The 26,989-nt window shown below is 40.6% G+C and overlaps 1 protein-coding gene across 6 annotated transcripts in view; it reads left to right on the forward strand.

Moving 5' to 3' along the window:
- Positions 1-26,989, forward strand: part of TBCD (tubulin folding cofactor D) — a 125,450-nt gene that overhangs the window by 86,048 nt on the left and 12,413 nt on the right. For all 6 annotated transcript variants that reach the window (XM_077924294.1, XM_077924292.1, XM_077924291.1 and 3 more), the window contains 15 exons: positions 2,734-2,814; positions 4,173-4,246; positions 4,778-4,895; positions 5,783-5,843; positions 6,750-6,772; positions 8,766-8,797; positions 9,658-9,720; positions 10,518-10,594; positions 11,712-11,793; positions 14,498-14,616; positions 16,052-16,143; positions 17,483-17,623; positions 21,107-21,190; positions 21,892-22,050; positions 23,240-23,378. In XM_077924294.1, coding sequence (XP_077780420.1) covers positions 2,734-2,814; positions 4,173-4,246; positions 4,778-4,895; positions 5,783-5,843; positions 6,750-6,772; positions 8,766-8,797; positions 9,658-9,720; positions 10,518-10,594; positions 11,712-11,793; positions 14,498-14,616; positions 16,052-16,143; positions 17,483-17,623; positions 21,107-21,190; positions 21,892-22,050; positions 23,240-23,378 — 1,345 coding nt within the window. The remainder of the gene's footprint in view (positions 1-2,733; positions 2,815-4,172; positions 4,247-4,777; positions 4,896-5,782; positions 5,844-6,749; positions 6,773-8,765; positions 8,798-9,657; positions 9,721-10,517; positions 10,595-11,711; positions 11,794-14,497; positions 14,617-16,051; positions 16,144-17,482; positions 17,624-21,106; positions 21,191-21,891; positions 22,051-23,239; positions 23,379-26,989) is intronic.

Here is a 26,989-nt window from a genome sequence, read left to right on the forward strand (position 1 = left end):
GAACCAAGTGAAACCCCTAAATATGAATCAAGTGAAAAAGTGCCAGTTGCAATACAGATCCTTGGAGGAACCCCTTCCAAGAATATAGTAGTCAAGTTATAATAAGTGTGCTTTAACCAGTTACTGATCAGTAAGAGGACTTCCCCCTCTCTACATTTGCTCAGGAATCTTTGTTGAGGGGCTTTGCTAAAAGCTTTTTGAAAGTCCAAGTAAACATTGTCTCCTGGATGACGCTTGTCCATATGCGTGCTGATGCTCTTGTTCTGGGTGTCTCAGCCTATGCTTAGTATGTTTTCCTTGGGAAAATGGGAGTTTCCTAGAGTGAAGGTGCTGACAGTGATACTTAAAATGATAGCAAGGCTGAGCTCCTTGGTAACTTCATGTGGTGAGGTTGGGCTGCTACCATTGCTAGTATTTGACTGTTCCCTCAATTAACAACAAACGAAGAAACAAACACCTCCCTGCATATAATAAACTAGCAGAGGCTGTGAGCACACTATACCTTTAAAGCACATTCCAGAAATCTTTGAGGGGAACAGTATGCTTCGAATGTGCTTTAAAGGTATAGTACAGGGGTCAGCAACCTTTTTCAGTTGTGGGCCGGTCCACTGTCCCTCAGACCATGTGGGGGGCCGGACTATATTGGGGGGGGGGATGAATGAATTCCTATGCCCCACAAATAACCCAGAGATGCATTTTAAATAAAAGCACACATTCTACTCATGTAAAAACACGCTGATTCCTGGACTGTCCATGGGCCGGATTTAGAAGGCGATTGGGCCGCATCCAGCCCCCGGGCCTTAGGCTGTCTACCCCTGGTATAGTGTGTGTACACCCCCCCCCCTTCTGGCTCTGCTTGTTCATTGCGTGCAGGGGTTTTGAAAAAGCAACATGGGGGAGCGTTAAAAAATACGACCCCCACTTACTGTCTGAAGTAGTATAGTCCAGAATTCTACCAACCCACTGTGTTTACTATGCGTATCTGTTCCAAACCAAATGTTTCCTGTACATCAGCTTTGAAGAATATTCTTAAGGCCAGCAGAACCATATTAACTAATGTGCTTACTGAATACAAGTCAAGTAATGGTGAACTGAAGGGAGGCTGACAATTTGCAGGCCTTGAAGAAAGTAGCTTGTTTAGGTATCTGCGGTGTGAGCATACTTTGTTTTTGTTACTTACTCAGTTTCTAAATTATCTTTTTTATTGTCCCTTTCATCCTTAAGCTGTTCAGCCCACACTCTTCCATGGCACTCCACCCTCCCTTTAGTCTTTGCTTTTTTTGGTACACACCTTCCTCCTACACGCAGCCAATTTCCCAACTCTTTTCTATAGCAAAACAAAAACAAGGAAATGTGATGGGTCCGGAAGGCAGTTCTTTCCCATTTTTCTTATGTACTTTCGAGTTACCGGATGAACAGGTCATAATTGGAGGATTGACTAGGTTTGAACTAAAGTACAAATGTCCCATTCCATGGAGAAAACTGATCAGGGCCTTGATTGTAAATTATTTTTTTCCATGACTCATAAACAATCAGTAATTTTAGAGGGTTTGGCCTACTGTAAGGTATGCTATCCCTTCTCTTGCATCTGTGAACTGTGTATGTTTAGCTACACAGATTCTTGTTGCATAAGCATAGGCTTGCAATACGTCATGTATGACATGTCCTGGTTTTCAGGTGTCAAAATGGCGTCGGGGGAATTTTGCCTACTCGGCAAAATGTCAGGGAAAACCCAGATGTATGGCAACGTATGGAAAAAGCAGCAGAAACAGCTCCAAAAGCTTAAAATCACTAATTTTTTTTGGGGGGGGTCCCCAATTTGGATTTGTTCCCCAAAAAAGATGAACAACCTTGTGGGTGTCAGGAATTTTACTTTTTGAAAATGGCAATCCTACACAAGCAGCCCTGCCATGATAATTTGGTTGATACAGGCTTATTTACAGTATGTTTCAGGAATACTAGGATAGGTTGTTCTGCCTTAGCACAAAATGTTAGACTGGGAGTCCTTCAGACCTTAAAATATCCATGATTTTTAGTTTACTCTTTCGATATCGTGCTGTTTAATTAATGGAATGATTCAGTTCTATCCATAGATATTTATCTTGCTAATTTAAACTTTTCAAAAATCTAAGTTGGTTAGCATTTTTACATACATTCTTGGAGGAGAGCTGAAGGTTCTATTTTCTTTCACTTTCTTTTTTTGATGGCCAGTTCTTACTAATGTTGACTATGACTAATGAAATAGCCTTATTTTACTAAGCAGTAGAAATAAAATAGCAAAAAATACCAGGTTCTCTGTTATGTACCCCAGATAAGCCAGAGAAAGGACTTATTTCCCTCCCTGATTAAACATCTCCCCCCCCCCCCCCAGCAATGGCCATGATGCTAATACTTTCTCTACAAAAACGTATTCACACTTCATTTTAGCCAGCCCCTTTGCTTACATGCGTTTTTAATATAAAGTTAATTTCAGCATTGGCTTTCATAATGCTGTGTTGGTTAAAAGCAGTATATTAGTATATGTTTGGGATGAGATGGCAAACATAAATGAAAAGCTTATATGTGTCAATCTTGACTTCACATATATGTCTATTAAATTCCTTCCTTAACTTGTGCCACGACAGGTAAGCCTTGGACAGTTTGGGGTTATTGTGTTCTTTTTGAAATTGACTTTGAAATAACTTTTGGAGGAAATTTCTGTTTGTAATTTTTGTGTTTTCCACCTCCTTTCAGTGTATATATTGCTGGGTTTCCTGAGTATACACAGTCAATGATTGATCACCTGGTTAACATGAAGATCAACCACTGGGATCCGTAAGTTTAATTATGTTAATATGTGGGGATTTGGTATTTTGATCAGAAAAGTATAGCTGATTTCTAAATTAATTCGTAGTGAGACTGCTTTTATTGTATTCAATTTGTTGTTATATTTTGCTAACATTTGTTGACTTTCACCTATAGCTGATAAAAATCAGGTGTGATAGTGAAACTTGTATCTTAATTATTAAGACTGGAATAAGTACAAGTACTTAAATGTGTTGTTTGGACCCTAAGAAATGAGATAAGCCTGTGGTTCAGATGCAGCAAGGAACCATTTTTACCTGCCCTGTCAACAAGCAATTGTGAGCCTTGAGCTCATACATCTTCCTTTCCTCTCCTCCTCTCCTGCTCATGTGAGGAGCCACAGTTTGTGAACCTAAATTGTTCTCTATCATTTAAGCCAGAGGTTTTCAACCTTTTGGAGTCCATGGCTCGCTTGACCAACTACCTTCTTTCTGCGGCACCCCTGTGGGACTCAGGATCCCAATTATGTCACCCCTTGCCTGCAGAGCTGGCAGCCTCATCCTTTTTCAAACACCCTCCCTTGTGGAGTTCCCTCAGCCTCCTCCCCTTTCCTTGGGAGTCCTCTGGGCAGCCACTGCTGCCACCCCTGGTGTCTGAGCTGCCTCCCTCCCCAAAGAGAGGTGCCTTCTCATGCCACCCCACAGGGGCCTGGGCAGAGAATGACCCCAGACGGAGACTGGCTAGAGGTGGACATGAGGCCAGCACCTTGAGAGGCAGCAGGGGCAGCAGCAGGGCTGCTGCAACAAACAGCTGTGCAAGCCTTTGGGAGGTAGAGAAGCAAGAAGGCATTAAAGGAGGGAGGGAAGGAAAGAAAGAAGGACAGAGGCCAGTGTTGCCCGTGGCACCCCTGATCATCATTCAAGGCACCCCAGGGTGCCGTGGCACAATGGTTGAAAACCACCAATTTAAGCAAATGACAGTTCCCTAAATTCAGATATCACAGGGAACTGTGCTTCCTTTAAAATCAGGAGCAGAAGGTTCTGCCTCTTCCTTTGCCAAGTGAAATAGGAGAGGGATAGGGAGCATGCGGGCCCAAGGCTCATTCATGTTGTAGGAAGCCATCTATCTTCCATTCTGGCCTCCTGGGCGCCCAGTGAGGTTAGCACTGCGCATTATCTCGAGGCAGAAACTTTGCTGCCTCCTAGGAACTTTTATTGATTATGTTCCTGAAAGCAGCTTCAGTTTTAAGTTCCTGCCTTTAGCTTGACACTGGAAATGTCATTACTCGTGAACTAGGTGTTTTGAGTTCATATGCCAGCCTTATAAGCACATCTGCTGCATGCTTCCCATCCCTCACCCCATTCTCTCCCTATCTCTCAATCTTTCAGTGTTATTCGGGATCTTTCAACCAAAGCTCTGCATAATATCACACCACAGGCTCCAGAATATATGGCAAATGAAGGTGAGTGAAAACAAGCTTATGATCTAAAGCACCTAGAATATTACTGCAAAAGCCCTTAATCCTATGTGCCTAATAGAGAAGCAAACTGAATATTTCTAACAACCAAGGTAATTAAGTGTCTCTAACAGAGAGAGAAATTTATCCTATAATGGGTTAAATGTATATACAGAACTCATTGTCTTAAGAGTAATGTTAACACACTGTAGGCTTTTGTCTCATTAGAGTAGAATACATGTGGTTAGCTTGTGAAAAGATTTTGTATTTAGCATATGAAGAAATGTGTTAACGTCTTTGGGAAATTAAACCAGGGAACTGCAGATGCTAGTCATTTACATACTTTTGCAAACTTCTCAATGTATGTAAAATGAATTCAAGATAGCATTATCAAATGTGAATAGTAAGCGACAGCTATTACTCCACTTTTGTCATTTTATTAGGGATCCAGCATCTAGTCTTCAGACTGGAAGGGGACAATTTCTTGTCTATTTGCCCTTTTAAATTTGTAAGTTATTCATGTTTAATCTCTTGCAGTTTTACCAAAACTGCTGCCATTGGCAATTGGCACAGATCTTCATACTCGCCACGGATCAATTCTGGCCTGTGCTGAGATCACTCACGCCTTGAGTAAACTAGCAGAAGAAAATAAGAGGTAAAAAGACAAAATCATTATGGAATTGTTTTTATACATTTTTTTGAGACTGTAGTGAGACACGGTCTATAAATTGGGTCAATAAATAAATAAGGCATGGATACAAAGATGAATTGTTGTTGACTACCATTTCCCCCAGTGCATTATGGTAGAGTTCATATTGGCATTTAAGTTCTGCATACTAGGGACTACTATGATCAGAAAGAAAACGAGGGTAGTAGAAAATTAAATAAGAAAAAATAGCATCATACTCTTCTTATCCACATCAGTGGTTTTCTTCATTGTGGGTGGCATTTACCAGGGTGCATTAATGTGCCTCGGAAAGATAATGTGAATTAGTTGGAACTTCTTTCAGTGAATTAGCTAAGAGATCTAAGAAAACATAATTTCACCTAGGAAGGGAGTTAAAAGCTAGAATTGTTAATATTTTAATGGCTATAAATATATTCAAGAGCTTTGGTTATGAAACAGGTAATACTAGATAAACTAAGGTTACCAGATGTCCCCATTTCCCAGGGACAGTCCCCGGATTTACAAATCAGTCCCCATACAAAATCCATTGAAGTTGAAAAGTGTCCCCAGATTAATTGAAAAAAACCTGGTAACCTTAAGATAAACTTACTAGTCAATACATGATGATCTCACAGGTAATATGGGAAGAAATGCCTAATGTTGGTTTGGACAGTTGTGTGACATCTGTCAGGGACGCTGGTGGCTTTAGAAGTTTGACTGTCACCTTGGTTTTCAGAGAGAAGAATAAGCATCTATACTTTCCAATAATGTCTTGCCACTGGCAGATAGGTTTCTAAGACTCCCTCACATGTGACAGAAAGAAGCTCGTAATAGTATTCCTCTGATGCTTTCTGTGGTGGCTTTTAACTTTGCAGACCCATTACATCATATTTGGATGAAAAAGCCTTGGAAGGACTTAAACAGATTCATGTGGAGGTTGGTACAAATTCTGTCTTATGAAAAAGAAAATGTTTTTGCACTCTTTAAATGGGAAAGTTTCTTTTGTTAAAATTGATAATGTAAGAATTATTTGGTATGTGTGCATTGTTAGATGTCATGCCCACCTTCATGCAGCTCACAGAATGTTTGAGGGAGTTTCCCAAAGTGGACCATAGCCCGACAGCTGTGGCTGATAGGACATATCAATGGCAGCTGCACAGCTGCACGGTAGTAGGGAGGTAGACTATCTGCAGCCAGCCCTGCAAAAACTGGCAGGTGGCACGTTCTGTTGCTCCTCTCAATCTGCTGCCTGCACCAATGGATTTCCTTGGCTCACAGAAGAAGTGGCTCACCAGTAATGCAGACTTGGATATATATTTTAACTTTTTCCATAAAGTACTATACAAAAGTCTATATGAGATTTGAAATGAAGTGAATTTTCTTCTTCAACATAAACATGCAGAGAATTACCCTACACTTAGAATATTGTATGTACGTGGGATCTATTACTGGAGCTTCCTGGGCAGTACCAGTATAACTAATATTATTATTAGGAAAATAGATGCTATTTTGATAGCCATCAGTGATAAAATCTATACGTATGATCAAATATGGGTGAAACAATACCGAATTATGTCACAAAAACTTAATCCTTGTACTCTTATAAAAAATACTGTGTACAGTTAACATATTTCTATGGAGTGGAGTTTTGACTAAATTGGTGTTTCTCAGCCATTTTGAAGTGGGACCTATTAGTAAATTTACATAACCTTTTGGGATCCAGAGTCCCATTGTTGTGTGGTCCACTCAAGAACTAGCTGTGGGTTATAACTTGCAATTTGAGATTCACTGAACTAAATAGAACTTCTTTATTCCGTATCTAATACCAGTTTTCTCTTACAGCTTTGCCGTCGTCAGTTGTATCGGTAAGAGAATTAATGCCAAGTAGATTGTTTCAATTGTAAGAATAAAGAAAAAGCCTCATAGAATACGCAGTCCACAAAAAAAGCTTGGGTGCCTGATTTCATACTGACTCTGTGCATGGGTGTGCTGTGTTTCCTAAGCGTAAGCATAGCTTGGCTGGCATGTGGCCACAGCAGAACTTGCTGCTTGGAATAGAGGGCATGACTGGAGCAGCCTGTCTTAGAAATTCTTTTATGATGCCCATACATAATTACAGCCCAGTGGAAAGTGTGACCCTGTCTTATAGCAACCTGCATAGGCTGTCTGGCATCTCAAGAGATGCGCAACAGGCAGACAATCGGTGCCATGTTGAGACCATGACCAGCTCAAGGTATTTTGCCACCCTAGGCAAGGTAAAAAATTCTAACCAACACCTTCCTTACTCTGTCTTGTACAGTAAACACCATGGCATTGGTCCATGAAGTAGCCAAGAGTTTCCTGTGATAATTTAAAGCCTTCTTCTCTTGATGCTTCACTTTGTAACATTTAAAATTTGGAACATTGGTGAAGCGAACTGAAAATACAGAGCCTAGAGGCAGGCTTAATGCTTCAAAATTGGAGAGTCTGTTGGGAAAAGATGTAGAGACAGGAAACAACTGATACACTTTCAAGCTTCTAGAATTTATCCCCCTTATATACAGGTCCATTATATATGTCACAGCTGTTTTATTAAGAACAATTCCGAGTTTGGAAAGGGAGAGGAAAGTATATACCAGATGTGTGTTTAGTTGCACCTTTTGAATTGTCTTTCTGTGTAGTACATGTTCACTTCCATGTTTTTGAAATGTAAGACTGGACCAGAATTTCTGGGAGCAAAATGACTATATTAAATACGAACCATTCTTTGAGACAGCTTTCTTCATTTGGCACATTGGTTAATCTGCCTTAGTTCATAATATGTTCATATTTATAGAGGTATCACACTGGCTGTTATACTTTCTGTAAATTCTTTTAATGTCAGGGTGAGGCTAGGGTATAATTTGACTTTTTCTCACAAAATGCAAGCTTGCATTTATCGGTTTCATTAGATTCTTAATAGTACCTTTCTTATCAATTAGACTTCAAACAAGCATCATGTTTCTCTTCAACGTAGTACTTTGCATAATTGAGTTATTCACTTGTGAGCATATTAACATAGTTTCAGGATATCAAAATACCTTGTAAATGGTATATAAAATATTCTGCTTTGGATCATTTTGTAATAGCAAGCCACTTAGCTTTTAATAGGCAAGCACTCTGCTAAACAAGCTGAACTTGTTTTCTGAAGAGCAACCAAGCTGAAGTGCCCTGAAGGTGCTCAGCTGAGACATGGTTTCTTGGATTTTGAGAAAGTGTCGTCAGCCATCTGTTGAAGAACATAAAAAACATTTTTTTTCCATGGTTTCCTTTATCTGTTTCTGGAATGAAGATTTCTTTTACAGAAATAGGAGTGATATGAAACACTTTCTCAGAAGAGAGTAATTTGATTTCTGTTTGTTGTGTAAGTGAATTATAGCAGCAGCAGCAGTGAAGTCACATTACCGAGTGATGATCTGTATAGATCATGTGTAATGCATCGTGTAGAGGCAGTGGATTAAGAAGCACTATGCTCTCTCAATGAAAATGTTAAGAGCACAAGGCCATACAATGAAATAAATTTATTTTGGGTATTAGATAACCCAAAGAATTACTTCACAAAACAAAGCACGTGTGGGATTTATGAGATGAACTTCAAAGTCTTGAGACAGATGAGTTTTATAGGACAGCTTGCTCTCTTTTGCCTCTTCCTCTGCACTGCCACATCATGCAAAAGGTTTCACATAAAGCAAGATGAAGTGATAGAAGAGTTAATTTATTTTTTATTTTGAATCTTAACAAGACAGAAAAGAGAATTTTACCTTTCCTTTCTTTTGTATTCTTCGTAAAGATAGTGATTTGAGATTTTCAGCCAATACGTTTTCCTTTTTCCTTTTCCAGGGGTTTAGGTGGAGAACTAATGAGGCCAGCTGGTACGTCACATGACACACACACACATTTTTAATCCAAATGTTTATTATACAGCATTCTGTGGTATTATGCATTTCTCTGGTTTTTTGACTATAAGTAAATGTACTTTGGAAATGAATCTTGCATCTTGAACCTCATTTTTTCAGCTGCTACACTGGTTCACCAGGCACGCTGGCAATCCATCCTTCAATTTGTACCCAAGGTCAAACTTCTCCCTTAAACCATACCTTGTCCGCTCACTCTACCCTAAAAATACCTCCCCCAATTTTTAAAAAAAGTGCAGTGCAGATAAAAGACAAACAGGTTCCATATTGGTAGTGCTCCTTGGTGGCATTTTAGCAGCCACCATAAAACTTGTTTTCTTGCTTGTTGGTATCAAGGAATGCAGACGTCTCCCTCCAAAAAGAATGATTTTCAGAGGGGTTCTGATGTAGCCTGCACATAGGGGCTCCATTTGAAAAAAGCTCTATACAAGCAGAATGTTCCACACTAACTTTAAGTGAAGGAATACTTGGATGCACTGTATGCAGAAACCCAGGGAGCCTTAATTTGGGACTTGCCTGTGCCATTTCTGTGTGCTTCAGTTGGTAAGGTTGGGAGTAACTTTAGCTACACTAAAGTGTATAGACCTTGTGCTAGAATATCTGTTAAAATACTTTTTGTGCTGATCAGTATGCATATTCACAGTGCAACACATCTACTGTGTAGCAATACCAGTATGCCTGTTATTACATTTGCTTGAGCTTTGACCCTGTGTCTGTATAATATATGTGTACAAGATCACTGAACTCAGAGGACCATCTTTGACACAGGATTGTTCTCTGCTGTTTTCAGAAATTGTATTCTCTTCGTTTTCTTCCAGTCTGCGCTTTAATTGAAAAGTTATCACTTTCAAAAATGCCTTTTAGAGGAGATCCCATAATAGGTAGGTGATGTTTTTGATGTCTTAAATTTATTCTGTCTTTTTGTCTGTTGAAGATTATAATTGCATTCAAATGCACAGCCCTTTTGATTTCACTTGCCAAAAATATGGCTCACAGAGATATGCTTATTCTCTATCGTCACAAGATGTTCTTTAGGGCTGTGAATGTCCTAACATGCCTTTCATGACCCAGTATTTTTGCTTGTTGCCTCCTGCTGTCATTGGCATCATGATGCTATGACTGTGTTTGTCATATTCAGTTTAATTCAGAAAAGAATTGGCCAAATTGAGCCCCACTTTGGGCAAAGTATTCCTGAATTGCACAGGGTTGGACTAGATGAACCTCATGATCCCTTCCAACTCTACAGTTCTGTGTTTCTGTGAAATGATGCAGCACATGGAGGAAATTGTATAGGGTAATGTCATCTGCAGGAGACCTGGGACAGCAATTCTACCCCACTCAACGGAATGTTCCATCTATAACAGAATGCTTCTCTCAAACTTTGTTTTAGTGGGAAAGGGAACCCTGGGTGCCAGGAAAAGGCCTTTGTGGACCCCAGTGATAGATGATGCACTAATCTCAAAAGCAAATTGAAAACAAAGTTGAAAACATTTAATTTCGGGACAAAAATCCATAAGGATGCACACTTAAATTTGCAGAGATCAGCTGGAGTTTTTATGAACACACTCTGGAACCTTTGAATATATTAAAAGTTGCTGTTTTTTAAAAGGTGATGAATACTGGAATGTTTAATTTTAGGTAACTAGTGTATTATCAAACATGCTTTCTTTCCCTCTAGCTGAATGGCAGTCGCTGATAAATGACAGTTTCAAAAGTCTCCACCTTGTTTCAAGCAATGCAAAGCAACAAGTAAAGGTACAGTTTGCTGTATCTGTATTGTTGTTGCTTGTTTTGATAAAAAAGAAAACATTAATATTTTCGTATTATGAAAGTTGCTCTCAAGGTATTCTTAAATTACCCAGGTGCTGTATATAACAGAACACAAGAGCACTTTGGGCCTGTATTTCCATGTGGTGTAAATTAATTGTGTCTGTGAAAGGACAGAACCTCATTTTCATCCTGAAGTAATCAATTTTATATTTATAATGAGGAAAAGATTAAACCAAGCACATTCTTAAATTGAGATACTCTTTACTCGAATTCATCTGGGTGGTTGTTGTTGTAAATTTACTGCCTGATCATAAGTGACGTGTGCAGAAAGATAAAATCTTTTGCGTGATACTGTATAGTTTTTTCTCGTTTAAATAAATAAAATGATGGTCCACTCTTTCCCACCTATCTGTGGGAGTGAGGAGAGGCTCCATAGCTCATGGCAAAAGCTACAGTCATTTAGGAAGCTGGCTGTAATACAGCCACACCCAAACCTAATGGGCCCTGCCCAGAATGCCATCTCTCCCCATAGGCTATTCTGGAGAGGGATCATTGTGCGAGTATACAATGAAGCTTAAAGCCTAAATAACCTCTGCTGGTTTGACTAGTGTTTGCTTTTAAAGGTATGGAAGGCAATATATACATCATGCATCTATTCTTGTGCTAAATTGAGTTAAATTAGAACAAATTGTTGAGTAAGCATCAAGTAAATTCTGTTGCAAGTTCAACTCTTTAATTTAAGTCTACTAAAATTAGGTTCAGGGTTGTTAATTTAGCCTCCATAAAATTTTACTGATGAGCTTTAAAACAGTTTTATAAGTCATGAGCTATTAGTTACTGTGCCTTCAGACAGACCTGAATGGAGAACGTGATCCAAGATACTTTGGAGTGTTATTTTATCTCCTAAGCAGTAACAAGTCATGAACTGAAAATCTCCTTGCTTGGAATGCAAAGCTTATCTTCAGCTGTTTTATGTATGGGCCCATAGCAAACTACAGTAAAATTATTCATAGGGATAGGGATTATCCATTGGGTTTTCCTACAATAGTACAGTTGAAAGGAAAGATCTTTTGATGGTTACAGAGTTTTGCCTTTGTCTTAGGAATCGGCAGTCGCTGCATTAGCTGCTCTGTGTAATGAATACTACTACATTGAAGAGGAGGGAGCAAATCCAGCTCAGCAAGGTACTGATTCATAATGTTTGTCTCTTGCCTTTATTAAGGGATAGCCTGTGATGATCTTGTTAGCTAGAAAACTTCCTACAGGAGCAGAACTAGTCCTTAAATAAACTTCTCAGTGGTTAGCAACTTCTCGGGACCAGCCCAGTTATGTGGGCTTCTAAGGCGCACTTAATTGGAGGTGACAGCAGCATTACTTGTCCCTTTTGGAGAAATGAAAGAATTCTGATTTGCACATGTGTGAGACAATGTTGTTTGTAGTATGCCTAGTAAAGTGCCACTTGAATTAAAGCAGTGAAAGTGTGCACTTCTGAATCAGCTCTTCACTACCATTTTACTTCTCTACAGTGGAGTTAGAGTTAATAAAGTTTTGTAACATGGGAAGAAAATTTGCAGATCAGAGCTTTTATGGTGGTATTTGGGGTGTTCCATAAGTGCTATAATACTGCTAATGCAATGGGACTCCTCCCCCCTGCACACATCCAGAAACCACCTCATATCTGCTCTGGAAGCTTGAAGAAACATCTTGGACAGATTTGGGGCAGGGGCGGACTGAGGAGAAGGGAGAAGGCCTTATTGTGCAAGCAGAAATCCTTGTGCTGGCAGAATTCATTAATTAGCATTACATTGAATACAGCCTTTTATGCATAAAGTAGAAAAAGGCATAATGCATAAAACAGCTGGTGCCGGCAGGCATGATCCAGCAAATGGCACCCAGGCACAGCCTTCTACCACTTTCTCTCTCTCTCTCTCTCTCTCTCTCTCTCTCTCTCTCTCTCTCTCTCTCTCTTAACCTACCCTGCAGAGAGCCTGAAAGGGAGAGGAATGCAATTGGAGGGAAATAGGATTAATTAGAGTAAGATTGCTGGTGGGTAGCAACACCCCAACAGCTATCCTCTAATTTGGAAGAATTTACAGGGCCTCCACCCTAATAAGTAACATAGCAAAACATGGTTAGTTTTTGTACACAGTTGGGCATGATAATTTACCTGCAGAGCTTGATGCTCTGGGTTTTGGTCATAGCTTGAAGATCTAGCTTACATCTTCAAAGTACAAGCTTCACAATGGAAATGAAGATGCCCAGATTTCTTTTTTATATGCAGTGATATTTGTATACATAATTTCTTTTTTATCATATTTCTTTTTTATACATAGTGATATTTTTATACATAATTTCATTCTCCCTGTTTCCAGCAGTTTCTTCCCTCTGTAATTTGTTGTATTTTTCTTCAACACTTGCTTTAGCTTGTAGCCATTATTTCTGTTAAATTAACAGTTTAGAGATCATGTATTTCATTGTGTTATCGCATTTACATTTTCTTACTAGTGCCATCTTATAGTCCCATAGGCACTGTTGGGTACTTATCAAGAAACAGCCTATGCGGAGTTTTCTGCAACCTTTTAATTTGGTTCCTTGTGCTGCTAACAAAGTGTCTTTGAAATTAAAATGAGTGCTGATGAAATTTCATTATCTTGAGTGTTCTCACAAGACATATAGACAAGAGTAGGGTGCCTGTGTTGCTTCAGGCCTCAGTGTTTTATATTTGCACAAATAGTTTAGAGATATCTAAAATACCTGTGCTGTTTCTCAGATGTTCGCAGACATTGCCTCTTTGAGGTGTGTGTTTGTGTATTTTCCCATTCTATACTTCTCTGAGCATCTTAAAGTTTATACAGTGGTACCTCGGGTTACATACGCTTCAGGTTACATACGCTTCAGGTTACATACGCTTCAGGTTACATACGCTTCAGGTTACAGACTCCGCTAACCCAGAAATAGTACCTCAGGTTAAGAACTTTGCTTCAGGATGAGAACAGAAATCGTGCTCCAGCGGCGCAGCGGCAGCAGGAGGCCCCATTAGCTAAAGTGGTGCTTCAGGTTAAGAACAGTTTCAGGTTAAGAACGGACCTCCGGAATGAATTTAGTACTTAACCCGAGGTACCACTGTATAGCATACTGATGAATTGATTTAAGCAGAAGTAATAAGCCTCTGCATGTGCTAAGAAAATCCATCTTAACGTGGTCTTAATTTGAGCCAGGGTCATTGGGCTTGGTTCTACAATCAGTATCAGGGCTTGGCAACCCCAGACAGTGTAAAGCAATAAAAATTAAAAAAAGGAAATGCATTTGAGTTGTTTCAGAACTCCTTTCCTTTGGCATTGATTAATCACAACCAGCCCCTTCATAGCTACACAATTTCCAGATAACAGTGTTAGTTGCAGTTCCAGGCAGGAACGAATGTGGGCATCTCTCACTTTAAAAACCAAGCACTACCTCCAACAGCTGTGCTGCAGAGAAATTCCTTCAGAAATGTCACCTTCTTACCAGGTTCCAGCGTATGGAAACCACTTCCTGGAATCCAGTGAAGCATCTTCCTCAAGAGATGCAAGGCTGGAACTTTCAGTAGATTTATGCTCGTTGTTGCCTTAGAACACATCCTTCAATTCAGTTGTGAAAGGATGAAACTTTGAAGAAAATTAGGCCTGCACAGTCATGTTGAGTACACTGTCCTGCTTTCCTAACAGTAAAAAATTTCCATAGTAAATCATTTGAATGACTAGACAATGACTGCAGCAATTTGAAATCACCTTTTCTCTCTCTCTCTCTGGAAATAATTTATGCAAATATTCTAGGACTTTGGCGCAATCTCCCCATTCCCCACCCCATGCCAATTTCTAATTAATGATACTATGACTTGTATTTATCTAGATGAACTGGTGAATCAATACATTTCAGGCCTTCAGAGCCATGAGGAAATGACTCGGTGTGGCCTTTCATCAGCCTTAGGTGCCCTTCCTAGGTTTCTTTTAAAAGGCAAGCTTCAGGAGGTGAGTTAGAGAGTGGGGATTTAATATTTTTAATATTTTTTTGTAAGTGCTTAAAGGAATATCATGAAGGAACATACAACAATACAGTATTGCAGACCATGTTTGGTGGTTTATAACCAAATCTCTGTCAAGGTTTCTGTGTTAATCTTAGTTTCTTGTGGAAATGATTCTTTGAAGGGATGAGAGATAGACACCATATTCATAATAGGGCAAAAAAAGGCAACCAAGCAATGGGCGATGGGTAACTATTGCCATATTGTGGAGCGGGCAAATACTGTATTTTTTGCTCTATAAGACTCACTTTTTCCCTCCTAAAAAGTAAGGGGAAATGTGTGTGCATCTTATGGAGCGAAAGCGGGCTGCGCATCTATCCCAGAAGCCAGAACAGCAAGAGGGATTGCTGCTTTCACCGCACAGCGATCCCTCTTGCTGTTCTGGCTTCTGAGATTCAGAATATTTTTTTTTCTTGTTTTCCTCCTCCAAAAACTAGGTGCGTCTTGTGGTCTGGTGCGTCTTATAGAGCGAAAAATATGGGTAGGTCTCTCAGGCTTGAAGTCTACCCATTGCTGTACTAATACATATGGATGTGTGCATTTCTTAAGGCAGGAAATGTGACATGTTTCCCCTTCCATGTATTGCTCTCCAGCAACACTCTTCAGTAGCCCACATAGGGCAACTCTTCCTGGGGGTGTCACTGTTTTCTTCCATGGCAAGGGAAGCAGGAAAGCTAACAATAAAATGCTTAGATTTTTTTATATATAGTTAGACATTCAAACCTCAGAGTTGTGCCAGGGAAAAGAACAAGTGTTATGCACACTTATGAGAAGGAGTTAAGTGGAAAGAGACAAATTTGCTTTATATCTTTACAGTAGTGATGGGGAACCTCCATGAGGGCCAGCAGTCCTTCCCATTTGGCCTATAGGCCATTTTGGTGAAGCCACACCCACCTATGATGTCATATGACATTAGATGTTGTACTGGTGAAGCTGTGGCACCACATTCCAAAGGAAGAATTGGGAGTGACTCTCTATTCTTCCTTTGTAGCTGTGGCTATACATTTGAATATGATGCCAGGTGGGTGGCCCTGCCCAGCTGTCAAAATGGCCTGAGGAGGGCTGGCCAGTTCTCCACCTTTGCCTTATAGAAAGGCTATCCTTCCTTGTCAGATAGAGCATGTTAGTGAAGGAGCATCAGGAGGCTTGCATTGGACAGTCTTTGTATCCCGTACCTGTCACACAAACAGAGGGTGAATTTAGGATGGAGCTAGATGCCTGGCAGCAAACACAAGATTACTTGTTGTGTGTTCATGTCAAGTGTGCAAAGTAAGTGTGTGTGTGTGTGTAGCCACTTTTAACTTCTACTGCTTTTTAGATAATTTCTCGCAAGCAAGCTGAGTACAATACTCATATACTGTTTTTGTATTGTGTTGTTCCAGGTTTTAGACGGCTTAAAGGGAGTCACCACCATTTCCCCTCAGTATGTGAGCTTTGCTGAATCCAGAAAAGATGGCCTAAAAGCTATTTCAAAGTATGTTCAACAGTTTGTTTTGTATATGCCTTTATATTTGCCCTGTAATGTGAGTGCCATTAATGAGGAGAAAGTGTGGGCCTTGTTTTTAAGACTCTGTCCTATATCAGATAACAGGGAACCTTGTCTAGCTCCTGGGGCCTTACCCACATGACCTTGAGTTCTTTGCTGGCACAGGAAGGAACAGAAAAGCAGCAAATTTCAGTCCCTAAGGCACACTCTGGATCAGGTCCTAGTGTGGGGGATAGAAGGGCTTCCGCCCCTTTCCCCACCACTGTTGTCCCAGTCTGGATTGGGCTGCTGCACATGTAATTTGTATTGGTCACAACCAATCCATTGCAGCATATGTATACACAAGCCCTCCTTAGGTGTTACCAGGAAGGGTTAAGTCATCACAGTAGGGATGGGTGCACTACCTCTGCACCCTCTTCACTGTTCTTGCTGCCCTCTGACTCCTGGGAAATGACCGTGTGAAGTAGGGAGCCTCTCCTGTACTTGTGGGGGCTCCCCATGCATTTTAGAAACTTGGACCATAAGGTTTTCAAACAGGTTTTCAAACAGCCTCCCTCAGGCTTCCTGCTGCACAAGGTTGCCTTCCCTGAGTTGACGGATGAAGAGACTGTTGCTGAGGCAGGTGGAGCTAACATGTTCATCCCCACTGCCTCCTCACACCTTACTGGAAATGCCTGAAGAAGGTTATTGTGAAAAGCTCACTTAAGCCCTATGTGTCTCTGTGTACGTGTGTTTGATTATGGGTGTGCCTGGCCCTGTGGGTTGCTGGAATGTGGCTCCCTCAAAGCTTTCTGTGTGGCAAGTCGCCATGTGATCTACATGGCCACCACAAACCCAGGTACCTATGTCTCTGATAATCAGACCTGCTACTAGGGCCCCTGCTTCTCAGAGGAGTAAGCACAGCACAGTTGGATAGTTCTTCATCTCCCAAGGAATGAGTCACTTCTAAGAGATTTCCCTCTTCCTAAGAGTGACATATTCCTTCCATAATACCCCGGGTCCATGTTACAGCAGATAATCTGCCACCCTTGGGAGTAAGATGCTGCTTTCATTTTCCCCAAAGACCTCACCCACCAACCACCTTCCCTCTCTTGCACTCAGAAGATCAAACTTGTTCCCTGAGAGCCAGGAACTCACCTGTGAGTTGGAAGCTTGTAGAGCACTTCCAGAAGCCCACAGTTTTAGGATAACATCCATAGAAAGTACATTTCATGAACATCGATAATTGATACCTTTCATAAGTATGTTTAGCAGTTTTGTTTGCTATTAATGCACAAATTTTAATACGCGAGTGATTTGTGTGTGTGTATATATCCTCTTCCTACAGGGTTTGCCTGACAGTAGGGGTGAAAGGGGAAGGATCACCAGCTGAAGTTGTATGCAGAAATAATGTCACGGAGATATATAACATATTGCTGAATGGTCTTAATGATTACACAACGGACAGTCGGGGTGATGTTGGAGTATGGTAAGGCTTTGTTGTTGCTTATTGTCCCATCAAGGCAAAAAGTGGATAGGATTCAGAGAAAGAGCCCAGCAAATATTACAAGGCATTCTGGAATAGGATGCCACTTCAGTTCTATCCCGCCCAAATGTATCTCTTATTGAACTACAAATGTAACCTGTAGAATGAAAATGCTAAAAGTGTGCTAAAGGCTTTTATTACGTTTCCGACTCATGAATACCATTGATGGGCATTCACTTGCGAAAAATATACAGTGGTACCTCCAGTTGCAGACAGGATCCATTCTGGAGTTCCGGTCAGATCCCGAGGTTTCCACAGCCGGAGGGACCACTTCTGTGCACGCACGCGCAGTGGTAGAGCGCTTCTGTGCATGTGCAAAGCAGTAGACCGCTTCTGCGCACGTGTGCGTGGCAAAAACCAAGAAATATACTTCCGGGTTTGCCGCTTACGTATCCCAAAGTTTATGTAAGCGGAGGGATATGTAAGTGGAGGGATGACTGTAATTCATAGAGCAAGAAGGTTACAGACTCTCCCATCTCTTTCACCATTCACTTTCATTTGCTGGTACTTTAGTGTTGTTTTAATACTTCCTAGGGCATATCTATAGCCCAAGTAACAAGATTGACTGCTTAACTTGCATGCCGGTGATTAGACAGCAGAGGGCGCAGTTGTACCAGCTGTTGGGCTCTCTCATACGTGTTGCTACCTTTTGCAAGCATTTGCACATATCATTTTAAAAGCAAATGAGATGTTGCTATCTCTACTATCTACATTCCCTAGAGTGCTAATTTGACATAAACACAATGGCATAAATCCAGCTCTGTCTTGGGTGCACTGAAGCCCATGGATTTAAATGTCATTAATAAACAACCTCCTTTCTGCCAGAAAAATTTCAAAATTCAAGCTTTTTTGATAGTTTCGTGTGAGAATTCCAGTTGGTTGGTGTGCAGTGTTCACTCTCCCACTGTTACATCGTTTCGAGTCATGATTACAAATAAATAAGATAAATCGTTACACTTTGTACCCTTTAACAAGTGCTTTCATTCCATTCCAACCACATAACAAGCGTAATAAACTCAAGTCTTCATCTTTGAGCCCCAAATCTAAGAATAAATAGTGTAACGTCATGTCAAGTGCCCAGTGCCTAGAAAACATAAGCTATGTAGCTGTCTAAAATTCTTCTTGATTATTTTTTAGCGTCAAGAAAATGTAGTTGTAAATATTCAGCACAAGGTTTCAGTGTGGGATACAAACAAATACTAATCAAAACATAAGGACATAACATTACAGTCACCATCAGTCTTGAAACTACAGTGCAGCACCTATAAAATTCCCAGCCAAACATTGAAGTTAAGGTGGTGAGGCTGAACAAGCTGAAGCTTAATCCAGGCAAGACCAAGGTGTATGAGTAAGAGAACTGCTGTCTCTGGATATATGGTTCTAGGTGTTTTTGCACTCCCCTTGAAGAACCACACCAGCAGTTTGGGAATGATCCAGAACTTGTCACCAACTGAGGAAGCTCAGGTGGCAGCTGTGGCTAGGATAAATTCAGCTGGTACACCACATGTGACCCTATCTAGAAGGGTCACATGTGGCTTACCAGCTTGATAGTTATCTTGCCTCAGTTATCTATGCATTTGCTGCAGCCAAACCATACTGCTGCAATGCTTTCTGTGTGCTGTTGCCTGTGAAGGCTGGAAACTGCAACCAGAAACTTGTGGCTGAGGCCAGGTTATGGGAACATCACCTAGACCATACCAGTTGCAGTGGTTGCCCATGTATATCAAGGCCCAATTGAAAGGGTTTGTCAAAGGTAATCCTTTGACACCCTGAAGAATCTGTGGCGCTCCTAACAAACTACATATACCTTGCAATTGGCATTGGAGGACTTGCTACATTGCCCACTTGTTAAGATTATCCAGCCCTTGTAACAGAGGCTTCTCACCAGTGGCCCCACAATTGTGGAACTCAGTTCCTTCTGAGACTCAGCAGGCCTCATCCCTGTCGATGTTTAAGAGGGCCTTGAAGTCCTGCTATTTTCTTGATGGCTTCTGGTTAATGCATACTGCAGTTTTATGCTGGCTTTTGGATTTTGACTGCTTTATTGCTGACTGCTTTTGTTGTGCTCTTAAGAGTAGACATGAAATGGTATTATTATTATTATTATTATTATTATTATTATTATTATTATTAGACTGCAATGCTGTTTTGATTTTAAATATTGTTATAAGCTGCTTTGTGGAGATATTTTCACAAAGATCGGTGTGGACATTTCTTCAGTAAATAAAGCTTGTTGGTTGAGGAGAGGTCTTGAAGATGGGAAAGCTCTCGGTGGTCTTGCCCCTCTTCTTGCAACAAAGATGAGTGGTTTGGCCTAAGAACTGGCTGGAAGGGCACTCTTGTGAATCTTGCCTACTTGGTACTGCTCTTTTTTATTTTCTTAAAAGTATGTATTTTATGTATAAAACAGGTTTAGGAAAGAATTGCTCTTGTATATGAAGAAAGCTTTGGTTGGATCTTTTTTTAAAAAAAAAAGATTCGTGGGAAAGCTAACCAACTGTATTTTCCATATGCAAACTTAACATTCCTTTTGACAGTTTGGACATGTCCCAGCGCATAAACTGTCTTCAGGTGTTGGATATGAGTACCTTAATAGTAAGATGTCATACAAAAAGAGGAAGAAGTATTCTTTGATGAAAGGTTGCCAAACGCTATGATGCAGTTTATATTCCCCACCCCCCAGTAGCCTAATTCTCACTTACTTGTCCACCCATTTTCAGAGTTTATATGCATTTGCCCCTTTCCACCTTGGAAAAGTACAAAAATACAAAAGGCAGGCCACTGTGATAAGATACAGGACTGTTACTAAAGTTGGTTAATAGTTCTTTAAATACTCATTGGAAGCACAGAGGTAATGCATCTGTAGACCAGGTTTTAGCTGAATTATGTGAACACATGGAGTATTCATATGCATAAAAAAGAAGCCAAACTCTCTATTGAGATCAGGAAGGAAATGTTCTGGGCCATCCCACTGTGTAGATGAAAATAAGTTGCTTCTGCTTGCGCAGGTTGGGACACCCATTTTCTGCTGATACCCCCCCCCCCTCCACACACACTGCAGCCCTCTGTACCACATCCTACTTTGTTAACACCCAGCTGGGATGCAGTCCCAATTCTGCTCACCCTCCTCAACAGTTGCTGTCTACTAATGAAGTAAAGTAAGAATCACATCATTTGCTTTCCTGCAATTAACTGGACTTATAACTTGGCCCTTAGAATGGTTCTTTGTTTTGTACTCTTCTTTTGTTATACATCCAGGGCTGTATGCATTCTATATCACAGAGACTGACCTGGAAGAAAGCACACTGATATATGAGACTGTGGCGTGAAAGTATATTTTTCTGATCATAGAAGCAATGTAGATTTACATGAAGCATGTCCATAAGAAGTTATAAATTTACAATGGCAACTTGCTTATTTTAACAGGGTGAGAGAAGCTGCTATGACCAGTTTAATGGAAATGACCCTTTTGTTAGCACGGACTGAGCCAGAGCTAATCGATGCAAATGTGTATGTATTTTGCAAATATAATCTGTGAATGCCTGCTGTATGGTTAGGTGATGAGCTGTTTCTGTAAAAGGCTCTTTCAGTAATCCCTCCTACCTATGGGATTCAGTTACTTCCATCAATACTGCTAATGAAAGAACTGGAGCACAGCCTATCTTGCATCTGTTGTGAGTACAGGGAATGCAGATTGTAGCTTCTGATTATCCCTTCTTTGTTAAACTGCTTTACATTAATAGCTATTCCCGCTTAAGATAGATATTGTGCCTTTCCTGCACCAAGAAACACTGTATCTATTTTTATATAATTATACATTTAAAAAGTTATAGCTTTATATGGGTTATAATAAAAGAATTAAAACCTTAAAAATACTGTGCTAGATACAGTTATAAAGAATAGTCAGCACAGGGAAAGCAGTCAAAACAGCTGTTTTGCCAATCTTGTAAAAAAAAAGGCAAGCTGAGTAGATGTGCTTCATGGGTCTTCAAAGCTAGGAGAGAAATTTGGTCTAACCACCCCTTGTAAATCTCAGGGCAAAGTAAAAGTATAGCTTCTTTACACAGCTGTTCTCACTTCCTTTGCTGAAGGAATCCTTAGCAGGGTCTGAATGGGAAATGTTAATGGGGACGGGGAGTAGTCATATAGGGAGAGGTTTCTCTGGAATATGTCGTTCCAAATGAATGAGTGTTCTGTGTACTAAACTTCAGCTCCAAGCGGATCATGTGCTGTGTGGCTCAGCAATCAGCTGAAAAAATCGACCGATTTCGAGCCCATGCAGGATCTGTATTCCTCACACTTCTGTACTTTGACGACCCTCCAATTCCACACATACCCCACCGGGAGGATTTAGAGAAAATATTTCCAAGGTAACTAGTATCTCATTGGTTTATCATAGAATTGCACAATAAACATTTGCCCATAAACATGAAAGAACTCTTTATTTAGAAATATGTTTAAAGAGAATATTTCATTCTGTCTTGTTAGGAGTAGACTTTTGAGATTCAGAGTGGCTATTTGTGTTTATTAGAGAAGGCAACCTAAGTTTTGTTCTGGCCGGATCCATAAATGGGGCTTGGGGAACCTCCCACTGTTGTTGGACTCTCACTCCCATCCTACCTGGCCATTAACCATGTTGATTAGAACTGAAGCAAGTTGGGGTTCAACAACTCTTGGGGGGGGGCACAGGTTCCCCATCCCTGCCATAAGTTATCAAGTGTGTGGGATTTTCCACCTTTGGTCATTTCGTTAATCCAGTAACCAGACTTCGGACAGGGTGTGAGTTATCAGCAGTTCCAAAAGTAAGTAAAATTTACTTACTGATTTGTTAAAAATAATGCTTCAGAAGCTGATGTAAGCAAAGCATACTTTGTGCATACAATTTAACTTGGCATCTCAAGCATTCCTGCATTTTGCAGCGCAATCCTATGGTGCTGATGCAGAAATTCCATGGTAGAGCTACTACTTGCTGGCTTCCTGCCTTATAGCTCCCTCGTGGTCAGCAGGAAAGAATTACCTATAGGAGCTTCAGGACTGGGGTAGTTGGTGGTTTCTTTTGGGTGTCTGTATGCAGAAAGAATGAGGGGACCAGGATATTCTAGATCCTTGCACCATTCCTGGTATTCACCCAAAATGTTTCACTGCTCTACCCCCACCCCAGCAGGACATCTGCACCTGCCAACCTTTCCCTGGGTGTACCTGTGGCACTATAAGTGCCGTCCCACTGGCTGTGATCTCTCTCTACCAACAGAATGGGGCATAGCTGCATCTTGTGGCCCCCCTACGTGTCTTTGACTGAATTTTGGATTGCACTTTCAATTGAATTTGAATTGAAATAAGGTTATACTGCTGCATTGACAAAGAGCATTTCTGAGTCTTACTGTCAAAGGATGCCAGCTTTGATTTCTGTGGATAATTTTTCTACTTTAAAAATGGAAATTTCAGAGCTTAGCAGCAGTTTTGGTGAAACAAACCAGTGCTCAGGAGGAAATAAGGCTTATGTTACCTGCTTTCTATTGCCCTTGCTTCAAAAGGGATCATCTTTTCTATTGTTGACAGGTCCGAGGCAGTAACCTTAAACTGGAATGCTCCATCGCAAGCCTTTCCCAGAATCACACAGCTTCTGAGTTTGCCATCTTATCAATACCATGTTCTGACAGGACTGACCGTGTCCGTTGGTGGATTGACTGAATCAACAGTAAGTGAATTTTAAGAAAATGTTTGATCGGTAGGCGGCGTCTATCTTAAGAGTGACTATGTTAAGAGCCATGTATCAATTCAGGTAGTAGTTCATTTCTGGAAGCAAGTTGCTGATGTTTGTACTGCTAAAGTCTTTTATTGGGGTATGAAAGTGTGGGAGGCACCCAGCCTATTGCTGTTTAGCGTGGCTGAAGCCTGGTTCAGTTCATCTCTGTTTGTTTCCATATAGCAATTTTCATCACTTCACTACATACCTCTTTTCATTTATTCTAAGGTGCTACAGCACAGCTCTGGTAACCCGAGGCCAAATGAGAGAAGTCCACACTGCAGTTCCTCCCCACACCAACATCTCCTTTCTTGAAAACTGAGGTCATGCTGGCATGGAGAGGCCTGCCAAAACATCACAAACATAGCCTTTCATTCCCCCATTTTCCAAATTTTCTGTATAAATTACAATTAGCACCTTGTTCTTGGGCAGGCTTCTGAAATCCAGAAGAGCACAACAGTTTGAGCACAACTTGACGATCTTGCCAGTCTCTCTGGATAATGTCAGACGCCATACAGCCTTAGAAACCTATTGGTATTCTAACTTTATTTCACTTGCAAATTACTTCAACTGCATTTTGCTTTTAACAAGCATTTCTACTTGTCACTGTGTTCCTTGTAATTTCCGGCTTTAGTTGCCTCTGAAAATGAAACTAACTTTGGAGGATTTTTATTATCACTACTGGCAGTCACAAGTAAATTAAGAATGTGGGGCAGCTTACAGCGCAGCCCTATAGGTTCCTATAGAGGGCTGTGACACCATTGCCACCTAATCAGCATCAGGTAGTGACTGGCAGCTTAGTGTTTCCTCTTTCCTACTTGCTGTCCTTTCTCTGTACTCCATTTACAAATGGGTGTTGGTGAAATTCAGCTTAGTCACATAGCTTTGTTTGGCCAGTGAGAACACGATCCCATCTGCCCATCAATGTCCTTGCAGGCTGTTGCAGTAATGTGCTTTGGTTCTGCAAGTCTCCCCACCCAGTACTTACTGTATAGCAGCTTACCAATGAGGCTGAGCTACTAGTGTCTGGGAAGCCTTGTTCTTTTTAGCACAGGATTCATGAAATCATTGCACCTTTCTGATCCTGCCCCTGCAACACTATGTCCTTGTCCACATTCATTTCATGCACAGTTGCACTGCCTTGAGTTTTTGCAGTGGTGTAATATCACTACTCAGAATCATGCGAGTGCAAGAGTCCTTGAACCTGATTCTGGTCCTTTTCTTTCTACAACAGACCATCAGGCTTCCAGCACTGTTAAGTGTGCTGAGCCTTCACATTTGTAGAATGCTTGAATGTTCGGTTCATGATGTCAAACTCTTGCGGGTTTTCATAATGAGGTGGAGAGTAAATTTAATTTTGCTTTAAATATGAGGTTTTTCCTACCCCAAGTTTCACAGACAGAGAAATAGCCTTGAGTTACTTCAAGAGGTCATACAGAGGTTCTTGCCCCCAATATTTTCATGTTGGGTTTTTAGAATTTGTTACACTTAAGTTTTGAAACGTGTAAACAGTTTGATTGCTTCCAGCTCTTTTGATTATTGTTGGCTCTGCCTGCTTGTTTAAGAGAACAACCTTCTGTTCCGCTTCAAAAACACTGTTGAATCATTAGCTTTTTGTAGACCTCCCTAGAATATCTCAGTTTACTTGGGTTGTAGTCCAGTAATTTCCAGACATGAAAGAAGGGCTAGTGTGCCTCTGAAAATGCATTCATTAAATAATTAAAATGCTCCCGTGAGCCCCAAATACCACCTACAAATTGGACTGCTCGCTGAATGTCTGAAATATTTCCATTAGCCTCCATTGGAGCCAGGTAATTCTACCCTATCTTTGCATCAGTTTGTTCAGTTCAGTCAGTCCTTCCCAGTGCAGATTTATGAATTGCACATTTATGAATTTATGGAATTCTGCGCAACACGATTTGGTGATTGCCACTAGCTTAGATGCTTTTAAAAGATTAGACAAATTGAGAATAGGTGTATCCATTGCTTTTAGCTATAAAAAGCTATTTTAAACCTCTTGTGTTCAGAGGCAATATGGGGGCAACAGCGTGGAACATGTTTGCCTTCCTGCCCTGCTTGTGGACTCCCCAGGAGCAGCTGGCTTGCCACTGTTAGAATTAAGATTGTGGACTATGTAGACCTTTGGTTCCAGCATGATTCTTATGTTCTTGAGATGCAGCAGATTTATCTGCCTTTGGGGAGCTGCACCTGGAAAAGTTATTTGCCCAGAAACACAGCAGGTTTGCTATTGTGAAGACACAGCTATTGTGAACACAGCAGGTTTGCACTCTTCAATGTAAACCTTTGGAGTGTAAGAATGAAGTGTGCTTCCTATTTTAAGTTGGGAAACAAATGTGCTTTACTTAGCAAATGTTTGGGAAACACTGTTCTAGCTCATGTCTCTCCGATAAGTATATGGAACTATGAAACGAACAAAAGATTTTAAATTCTTTTTAGTTTATACAGCACAGTGGCTCTTATTCTTCAATGAGGGAGCTGCTGTAGCTGAGAAAAACTCACTGTCTCAAATTATGTAACTCAAGGTTTCCCAAACTTGGGTCTCAAGCTGTTTTTGGACTACAATCCCCATCACCCCCGACTACTGGTCCTGCTAATTAGGAATGATGGGAGTTGTAGTCAGAAAACAGCTCTAGACACAAAAGTTTGTATCGGTTCTGTCAGGCCTTGTTGTGCTCTGTCAAAACAATAATTTCCATTCTGCACAATGGATTGCCAATTTTTCCCTTCAAAATAATTTGTGAGATTAATCCTAACAGCCACATTTGCATTTTTTCATTAGATGTATTTTGATAACTTGATAAAGATCAGTGCATAGAAAAACATGAACTACAAACCATGGGAAATTGAAGAGCAGCAATAATATCCTGCCTGAAGTTCACTTTTGCTTTGTGAAACTGCAACTGACATATTCAACCTTCTCATCTTGGCCATTAGTGATCAAACCAAAGGTGAAAGCTGCAGGAAACTATGTAGCATAGGAGGGATTCGTCTAGAAAAACAGCACAAAGTGTTGTCACACAGGATACGAAAGTGGGCTCATAGGTTGTATCTGGTATAAGTGACAGCATAATCAAGTGGCTGATAAAAGTAGGAGAGTACCATGAGTTCTTGTGGGTCAACGTACTGTTTTCCCAATCGTGAAATTAAGTCAATGCATTACAAGATGAGCTTTTCAGATTGATGAGGTGGCAACTTCCGACTGGGAACATACAGTTCAGTATTTGAATACAGTTTGGAGCTCTAGTATTGTTAAAGAAGTGCCTCTGCATCCAAGTTGTCCCATGGATGGCTTGTCAAGTTTGCAAATGGATATTAAAAGCATTTGAAAGGGAAAGGAAGAGACAGCACTAAGGAGACTGGAAGGCAAAAGAGTACAGAGGCAGAGGCTCAGTATAATCCTTTCAGTGGAGAAAAGATGCACCGGGTTGGAGCCTAAGTCACACTTAACTCCCATTGATTTTAATGTGTTCTAAGTTAGTGGTGTATGAATTTCCATGTTGATTTTAATGGGACTGAAGTAGGACATAACTTGCTCTGGATCC

This window comes from Podarcis muralis, chromosome 2 (assembly GCF_964188315.1).
Source record: "Podarcis muralis chromosome 2, rPodMur119.hap1.1, whole genome shotgun sequence".
NCBI lineage: Eukaryota > Metazoa > Chordata > Lepidosauria > Squamata > Lacertidae > Podarcis > Podarcis muralis.